Source organism: Helianthus annuus, chromosome 17 (genome assembly GCF_002127325.2).
Source record: "Helianthus annuus cultivar XRQ/B chromosome 17, HanXRQr2.0-SUNRISE, whole genome shotgun sequence".
Taxonomy (NCBI): domain Eukaryota; kingdom Viridiplantae; phylum Streptophyta; class Magnoliopsida; order Asterales; family Asteraceae; genus Helianthus; species Helianthus annuus.
In genome coordinates this window covers 169,656,634-169,665,850 of record NC_035449.2, presented here as the reverse complement: position 1 = coordinate 169,665,850, position 9,217 = coordinate 169,656,634, and the positions used below count along the sequence as shown (strand labels likewise).

Sequence of the window (9,217 nt, the reverse complement as noted above, 5' to 3'; positions counted from 1 at the left end):
GCGGAAGAGGATAACGGTTCTTCACCGTCACCTTATTCAATTCATGATAGTCATTGCACATACGGAAGGTACCATCCTTCTTCTTCACAAATAGTACTGGGGCTCCCCAAGGCGTAGAGCTAGGTCGAATAAAGCCCTTATCCAAGAGCTCTTGTAGTTGCGAAGAGAGTTCTTCCAACTCTGATGGAGCTAATCGATACGGTGCATGTGCTATGGGTGCTGCTCCAGGAGCTAGCTCGATTTGAAACTCGACCTGGCGATGAGGCGGTAGACCAGGTAATTCCTCTGGAAACACTTGAGGAAAGTCGCGAACTACTGGAATGTCCTCCAATTTCTTTTCCTTTGCTGATGCATCGGTGACAAGTGCCAGAATGGCAGTGTGGCCCTTACGCAAACACTTCTGAGCCTTCAAGAAGGAGATGATGCCAACCACAGCACCACTCTTGTCGCCTTGAACTTCGAGAGGTTCCTTGCCAGAACGAGGAATGCGAACTATCTTTTCCTTGCATAAGATCTCTGCGTGATGTTGAGATAACCAGTCCATACCAATGACGATGTCGAAACTACCCAAAACTATGGGAATGAGATCGATGGAGAAGGTCTGGCCCGCGAGGATAAGATTACAACCCTGAACTATGCGCGTGGCCTCTAGACTCTTACCATTAGCTAATTCTACAACATGCTTGGTGTTCAGAAGTGTGGGTGTACGTTTTAACATTTGGCTAACTTTCAAAGACATATAACTTGTATCCGCACCCGAATCAAACAAAACAGTAACGTAAAATTCGTCGAGAAGAAACTTACCCATGACCACGTTAGGATCGTTCCTTGCGTCACCTCGACCCAGCACAAAAGCACGACCCCTAGCTTCATTGCCATTATTGTTCCCACCGTTGTTACCATTGCCCTGATTGTTGTTGTTGTTGCGATTCTGGTTTATCTGAGGGCAATCCCGCTTGAAATGGCCTTCAACACCACACTGAAAGCATCCCCTGTTGCCTTGCTGTTGCTGCTGTTGCTGGTTCTGGGGAGCTGGTAGTTGCGGTTGCTGGTTCTGATTCGCAGGCCGTGGGCTCCTACAGTCTTTGGCCTCGGGGCCCATCTTGAGACACCTTTGGCAACGACCCTTGTTGCACTGGCCGCTGTGGTGCCTGTTACAGTTGTGGCACTTTGGATGATTTCCCTAATATCTTCTCTGCCCACGACTACCAGAAGGCTGCTGGCTAGGACTCTGGTAGTGGTCAGTCTTCTGTTGCTGAGCCTGAGACTGTACTGTTGCTGAACCTTTTCTAGAATCCCCTTCCCACTTTCTTTTATTGTCACTGGGGGTAGCAGGAGTAGCGGCTGATGTGATAGCAGTAGTAGCGCTGATACGTTTCGGTAGCTTGTCCTGATCCACTGCCTGATCAGTGAGGCGATGAGCGAGTCGCTGAACATCCTGGATGTTGTCGAGATTAGCCGATGTCACGTGGCTCTGAGTCTCTGGCGCTAATCCCTTGAGATATAACTCAATGCGCTTAATTGGAGGGTCCACCATAGTTGGACACAAGATAGCCAGTTCGTTCGTTCGACCGTTTCGTGTAAGCTTCGATTTCTGACACCGTCATTTTCAAATGGTAAAGCTCCACTTCCAACTTGTGGATGTCATCGCGTGTAGAGTATTCTCGCTTGATCAGTTCCTTAAAATCGTTACAAGGGGTGGCGTTAGCAACTGCCAACCCTAGAATCTGAACTTGCGCGTTCCACCAAGTTAGCGCAATTCCTTCCAACGTGCCAGTGGCGTACCTGACCCTGCGAGCCTCAGGGCATTCACACATCTCGAATACTGACTCGAGCTTCTCAAACCAATGGAGTAGTCCCACTGCTCCTTCCGTGCCATTGAACGTACTTGTACGACAGTCCATGAAGTTTTTGAATGTGCAGATAGGTTGCTGTGCGGGTTGACCTATTATGTACGAATAGGACAAAGTTTAAACACGAGAGTTGGTTTAGGAGTGTAGGATCTAAAGATCCTAGTGTGAGTTATAACTACAGGATATACCTCCTGCTTGTGCGGCTGCAAGTGCCGCAGCAACTTGTTCATTAATGAGAGCCGTCAACTGGGCTTGAGTCATGTTAACGCGTCCAGACATGATCTTCATAGTAAAAGTAGCATAAGTGAGAATGGTTCGCGAGTAGTGCGATGACAGAAGAGCGTAAGCACATAGGTATTCTCATGTAATAGGTTCATGTGTATCTAAGCACACTACGAGCAAAGTTCTATGTAATCTAGCAAGTAGGCAATATAACATGTAACATATTACCTAGGATGTTGAGTCTTGCACGTGGAGCAAAGCGTCGTTGTGGATCGTTGAGAGCACTGTTCTGGTTATAGTCTGGTTTTAATAAAAACGTTTTCCCCTTACTAAAACCGAGTTCTCTATAACCAATGGCTCTGATACCAATCTGTCACACCCCCAAAATCCACCCGCGGAGTACCACCGCTTGGAGGCGTGACATGACCAGGATCAAGCCACCAATCATATTGAACATAACATTAAATATTAAAAGTAATCAATGAAACCCATCGCAATATAATTGATGTTCAACAAAACATAATTTGAGTAGCGGAAGCATAAGTAAGTAAACCTAATGTAAATCATAAGTTCAGTTGTTTAAATGCTTAACATGGCATCCACGATCCATGTCCCACAACGACCTGCTCCTCCCTGTGCAAGCTCCATAAGTACTTAAGGTACTGCAAGGCATGCAGCAGAGAGTCAACAACTAGTTGAGCGAGTTCACAGAAAGTAAGTTCGTAATAGCAAAACGTATGTTCATTTAGTGGGGGCTTCCCATGTATGTATGTACTACTAGTGGGGGGGGGGGGTTTCCCATGATTATACTTATTACTAGTGGGGGCTTCCCATATTTATACTTACTAGACTATTTGCAACCATGTGTTCTTCTTAGCCCGAGAACAGGAATACGTACAAGGTCACGTAGGTTTTACGTGAGTGCCCTTCCCCGAGGACAGTGGTACGCGTGGGGTTTACGTAGGTTTTACGTAAGTGTCCTTCCGACCCAGAAGACAGTAGTAGGTATGAGTTTACGTAGGTTTTACGTAAGTGTCCTCCCGACCACAGTGGTAGATACTAGTTTACGTAGGTTTTACATAAGTGTCCTGACTAACCTGAGGACGATGGTATATAGTCTAGCAATAACGTAAGTACGAGTAATTATGCAATTCAAATCTTCCAACCTAACTCCCAACCCGGGAATCCCATGCCTTGGCTGTGTGAACTCACCTTGGTTTCGGTCGGCAGATACACAGAAAAGTCAATCAAGCTATAAGGTGGTCAACCACGTCCTACCATGGTTACCACACAAGTCAGGTTCGTATTCAAGTAGTGCACTTATGTTCGACACGTATTGTACGCAAGTAACGATCATAGCATACACGTATAATTAAGGCAGTTCAATAACAGTATAGTCACGTAAACAATGTCCAAGTATGCGGCCCGAATGGTTGGGCTCGTAACAGTGTGCAAAGTCCAAAACAGTGTGCACGTGTAAATGGTCTCGAGTCGAGACTAGAGATCTCGAGTCGAGACAGTGTGGTCTCGAGTTGTGCTGGCCTCTAAGTCTCGAGTTGCAACAAGGAGGTCTCGGGTTATCATGTACTTGTCGAGACTACACGGTCTCGAGTCGCAACCGGACCCGCAACCGTGGTCTCGGGTTGTGCTGTTGGTGTCGGCGTCGTGGTCTCGAGTCGAGACTATGCATTCTCGACTCGCAATCTGTATCGAGATCAGGAATGTAACAAACTTCCTAATTTACATCATCAATCATTCCGTAACATTAGCAAACACTTTAGCAGTTTCACAATCAGATCAAACAACAATTAATTTCAGTAATCATGCACAATCATTCGATCCTTTCATCAAGAACAATAGCAATTAACCAATCATCATATGGACATGAAACCGGATCATCTGATTAACCCATTTCAATGACTAACATGCAACCCTACCATGATCTAAGCAAGGACAATCAATTCATTAACATGTGTAACATTCAATCGGATCTTAAACCAGCCGATTGTAAACTAGCATGCACACTAGTTTATGTGTGTATCAAATCCGTTAACATGTTTCTCAATCCATTCGAGTTATACAAACACTATCCGATTCACAAAAACATAATCATATAGTATATTATTGTTCATCATGCAACACCCGAATCAAAGCTACTTGTATATCATCTAAACACAAGTACCGAATACCTAATATCATCAATAACCATCACTAGCATGAAACCCTAGTTCGTAACATGACATCAAACATAGCAATCAATCAAGGATTACTAACCAGAAAGCCGAGTAGATTAGTTTTGCACGAACTGGGTGGCTTCGGGTGAGGGCTGCCGTCGCACAAGGAAGAGGAGAAGAGAGAGCTCCTAGGGTTTGTGTATGTGTAAAGTGTTTTCCAAGTATGAGGAGTATACCCCTACTCCTAGTGTTATGCGTGTAATTGGGGTGGGCCGAACCCTTTACACGGGTTGCCATTTGGTCTCGAGTCAAGCATAGAGTGGGCCGAGAAAGAGATGCAACGAGAGGTGAAGTGTGCGGCCCTAAAGGCTTGCGTGACAAGTATACATATTCACATACATTCACGTAACATGTAGCATTTATTCGTTAATATCAACATATCAAATAATCACATAGAGTTCATACACGTCACAGTAAACAGAAATATAGGTTCTGAAGTACGAGTTGTCACAGTATCCTTCAACCTCACCTATATTGATGAAGCCTGGGGATGGTGAACCATTATCCCTGTATCTTGCAGTATCAGGGAATGCAGTAAGTGTTGTCCTTGTAAAGGATCACGAAGGTCAGCAGTATCCTGTCTATTATGTTAGTAAAAGTTTATTAGATACTGAAACTAGGTATTCTCACTTAGAAAAGCTGATATTAGCTCTAGTTATGGCTTCGACCAAACTTAGACACTATTTTGAGACACATAGGATTCATGTTAAAACCAACTATCCTGTTAAAAATGTACTTAGGAAATCCGAGATGTCAGGTACGATGGCTAAGTGGTTGGTAAAGTTAATTGCCTATGATCTAGTATATGAACCTAGAAATGCCATAAAGTCTCAGGCCCTAGCTGATTTTGTGGCTGATTTCAGTAGTGATATTTTCACACCCCCAAAATCCATGTAGGATCGATATTGACGATCTAATGAGTCAATCAGAGCAGAAATACCACTGTTTATGCGGCAGAATCACAGAAACAGTTTGAATCAAAGAGAATGGAGTAGAAATAGACAGAATATCACTGTAAACACAGTTTCTCATTAATTGATCACAGAAAAATTTGGCACCAGTTCGGCTACAACTTGGACATTCGGTACCAAATGAGAAACAAACACACATATATATAAGGGGTCTAATTCCGCTTGAAATGACACCTTGTCATTTTGAGCAGAATCACAAGCTACTGATTTTTCTCCAAATGACAAAGTGTCATTTCGAGCGGAATCACAACATTACACCATAAAACTTACATTTTGACCCTTACACTATACATAATTGTCATATTTGACCCCTAGACCCTATACAAGCTTGATTAAGACTAAGACGTAGGCTTTAGACATTCGTGCATCAACAAACTCCCCCTTGGATACAGCCTGAGTCTTCAGTCTTGTCTTCGGGTCTTCAGAGTGACTTGAAAGTTTCCTCTCTTGACTTAGGCTTCTTCCTAAGCAAGTTCCTCAACCTTTCATTCTCTTTCTTCGCCTTTTGAGCTTCTTCAGCTTGTAACTTCATCTACTTTCCTCTGTTTGCATCAAGCTTCCTTCGTTCACGTTCAGCCTTCTTCTTTTCTTTCTCTTCGAGCGTCCACCATTTCGAATTCCATTTACTTTCAGAATTTATGCCTTTCTGAAAGCAAATAGTTACTACTTTCTGAAATTGCATGACTTGCTCTCTATCTTCAGCCTGAAAGTGGATTTTGTTGATGAATAAACATTCAATATCCTTTGCTGAGCAGTTGACTAACCACATTGGGTCATAAACAAAAATCTCTCGAATTTCGTTCCCTGCTCTGTATGTGATCACAGCTTCTGTAGAGATACAACTGTATATCCATCCCATGAAGCCTTTATAAAATTCATGCTCCATCTTCGGCACTGGAATGTTCTTCATCGACTTCGATTTTTTCACATTCATAATAATCTCTTCATTCCCTATCACAGGATTAATTCGTCTAACTCTCTTCGGTAATGAGGCTTCCAATGCTTGAAGTCTTTCAATGCCTCAAACTTTATCAGGCCCCACATAGCTATATCATTTTTTCTAACAGAATATCCCAAAGTTCTTACTATAGATAGCTCATCCACATCCCACCATGGCAAAGACATAACATGATGTAACTTTTCAAAATATTGAACGCCACATTCTCTTCTGATCGCATAAGCATTCACTTGAGGTAGAAAACCCCAACTTATGATATCCCCCAAGGAAATACTTCTATCTCTTTGATAATACTTCAATGGTCTCTTGAATTTACGTTCATTGCTTTCTTTGAACCATTTCTTACGTTCTTCCTTCAGTGGATCTTTCGTGGTGCCATCAAAGTTTTTGTCTTTAAGAATCTCAGAAACTTTCCTTCTAAATTCATCACGATTCTCATCAGTGAAGAACTCCATTAGCGTTGGAAGATTAGAAGTATCTTCAGTAATACCTTCTTCATCGGAACAATCTTCAACCTCAACCTTGTCATACATATCTGCATCCTCAACATACTTGTATTTATATTCTGGTTGATGGTTGATGTCGAAAGCATTCAGCTCTTCTTCGAAATCAAAATTGAATTCATTCTCATTCACATTGAACATCTTCAAGACTTCATCCAATGTGTAGGTATGCCTGATCTCACCTTCTTCAACATGAGGTTCAATTCGAAGAATCAGCTTCTCAACTTGATCAACATTCTGATCATCACCATGCTCCCCCTCTCCTTCAGCTCCCTCTGTTTCTTCATTCGCCTCATCATTCATGTAATCATAAACGTTTTGTTCTTTGGAAGCTTCAGATACAGTAACACCAGTACCTACCTGATCATCATCATCGTTATTGTCATCATCAGAACCATGAATACTTGTAGAGAAGACTTTTTCATCATCGTCATCTTCTTCGTCATCACCTCCTTCCTCGTCATCTTCTTCATCATCTTCTTCATCGCCATCATTACCAGCAAGATCTTCAAGAGATACATCTTCCTCAAAAATACCAGAGATAGAAGATATAGGAACAGGATTCTCAATAACTAGAGATGGAACAATTGATCTTTCAGCTACTGCCACACTGCCTTCAGCATTCTTGCCTTTGTCTTTCATTAGAGCTTCAATCTCAGCTTGGCGCTTAGCCCTGACTTCCTCTACTTGAATTTCTTCAAACTTCTGCTCAATAGACTTTCCGAGCATACTCTCTATCACTTTGTTCATCATGTAAAATTCATGCTCTTTCAATGCCTTTGCAGCTTCAAGTTCTTTGTTCTTTAATTCAAAATATTTGTTCTGCTCATCTCTACGCGCCTTTTCCTCCTCTAACTCTGTCACCCTCACCTTCAAGATATCAATCTCGGTCTGATCAGCATCTATCTTCTTCAATAAAGACTTGTTTTCAGATTCTAACTTCTTAACACGCATTTCGAGAATCTTTTCACGATCAGCCACTTTCTTGCTTTCAGCTGCTAATCTTTTGTTTTCATTTAAAACATCATCCATTTCTTCTCTAACTTTTTCACCTGTTCATCTTTTGCAAATCCAAAATCTCCAATATCATCAAGATTTTCTGGAATAGTTGGAAACGTCTTGTGGCCAGAAGAACCAGGAGTTAATTGAATTTGAATTTGAGTGGGTGGTGGTGTTTTGAAAATTTCTTGAGATGTAAGAAAAGGTTGTTCATGAGGTGGTGATTGATGTGGTGATGAGAGATGTAACTGTGATGGTTGTCTAGTTGGTGTTGGTTATTTTGGTGGTGAAGGTTGTCTTGGAGATGTTTCATGTGATGGTGATTGTATTGATGATTGATGTGGTGTAGGTTCAGGTGGTGGTGTTGGTGGTCTACTTGGTACTTTAGATGGTTTCTTCTTCAGAACAATCTCTGGAGTAACTTTCTTTATCTTTGGTGAAACAATCCTCTTCCTCGCACCCACTTTCTTTCTACCACTTGAAGGCAATTGAGATTCAGATACATGCTCAGGAGATGGAATGTATGCAGCATCATCCTTCTCCTGTCTCTTCCTCTTTCTCAACTGTTTCTCTTTTTCTGTCTCTTCTTGAATTCTTCTTAAACGTTCAGTTTCATCTATTTCATCATCAGAAGAACTCGTAGAACTTGTAGTACTTTTATCAACGTCATCACCTTCTATATTATCAGCAACTTTTTCTTTCTGACTAACATCAGCTGCTTTATCTGAAACTAATTCGTAATCAATGTTCTTCAACACATCCTCCATATCAGACTCTTGATTATCTTCAACATTTTCAACTTGTTCTTCTTTCTCAGGCTCATCAATAAGCAAAGTCTTTGCAGCTTTCTTTTGTCTTTTCTTAGGCTGTGATGATGACCCTTCACCCTTCTGTGCTTTAGGGGTGGCCTTCTTGCTTCTCTTCCTCGGTTCTTTCAAAAACAAATTATTGCGAGTTGCTTTAAACCCTTCAAGCGCCTCTAACTCATCAGCATAAGCAGCTTCTTTCATCTCCTCTTCATTCCTCCAGTTTTGGTGATTAACTGGATCAGGATCAACATAGTTTACATCCTTGATGAATCCGAAAAATTCAGCTACCTTCTTCGGTTCAGGATGGTTCGGATGATATCTTGCTAGCTGCTTTAGAGAATCGTTGTTCATATGTGATAAACTAGCAAGTCATTGTTCACATCTCTTACACTATCCGGATAAGCATGATCAATCAACATGTGCACAAATCTTGGATAAATCCAAGTCAAACTCTTTGTTGTGATGTTCTCTGCCATGTAATGAAAAACGATGTGTGAGAAATTGTATTTCTTGTTTAGAACCAACGCTGTAATCATATTCATTTGGTAATCATGCATTGCATCTTTCCTCCTTTGCAATGGCGTAAAGACTGCAGTACTGAATGAACGATAAACTTGTGGCTTTCTAAACTTTGACTTCAAGTAATTTGCAGCTTTTAGTGCACCATC

The 9,217-nt window shown here is 41.8% G+C and overlaps 2 protein-coding genes across 2 annotated transcripts; both read right to left on the bottom strand.

Annotated features, from left to right (window-relative positions):
* Positions 1-6,234: 6,234 nt before the first annotated feature.
* On the bottom strand, positions 6,235-7,773 carry LOC110925117 (FK506-binding protein 4-like). The gene has a single exon (XM_022169089.1). It carries the CDS (start codon positions 7,771-7,773, stop codon positions 6,235-6,237), a length of 1,539 nt encoding a protein of 512 aa, XP_022024781.1.
* Positions 7,774-8,015: 242 nt separating this feature from the next.
* LOC110925119 (transcription initiation factor TFIID subunit 3-like) lies at positions 8,016-8,900 on the bottom strand. The gene has a single exon (XM_022169090.1). It carries the CDS (start codon positions 8,898-8,900, stop codon positions 8,016-8,018), a length of 885 nt encoding a protein of 294 aa, XP_022024782.1.
* Positions 8,901-9,217: the final 317 nt, after the last annotated feature.

Bases quoted from the DNA above. Each gene is read 5' to 3' on its own strand.
- LOC110925117 (XM_022169089.1), bottom strand. From the start codon at position 7,773: ATGGATGATGTTTTAAATGAAAACAAAAGATTAGCAGCTGAAAGCAAG.
- LOC110925119 (XM_022169090.1), bottom strand. From the start codon at position 8,900: ATGAACAACGATTCTCTAAAGCAGCTAGCAAGATATCATCCGAACCAT.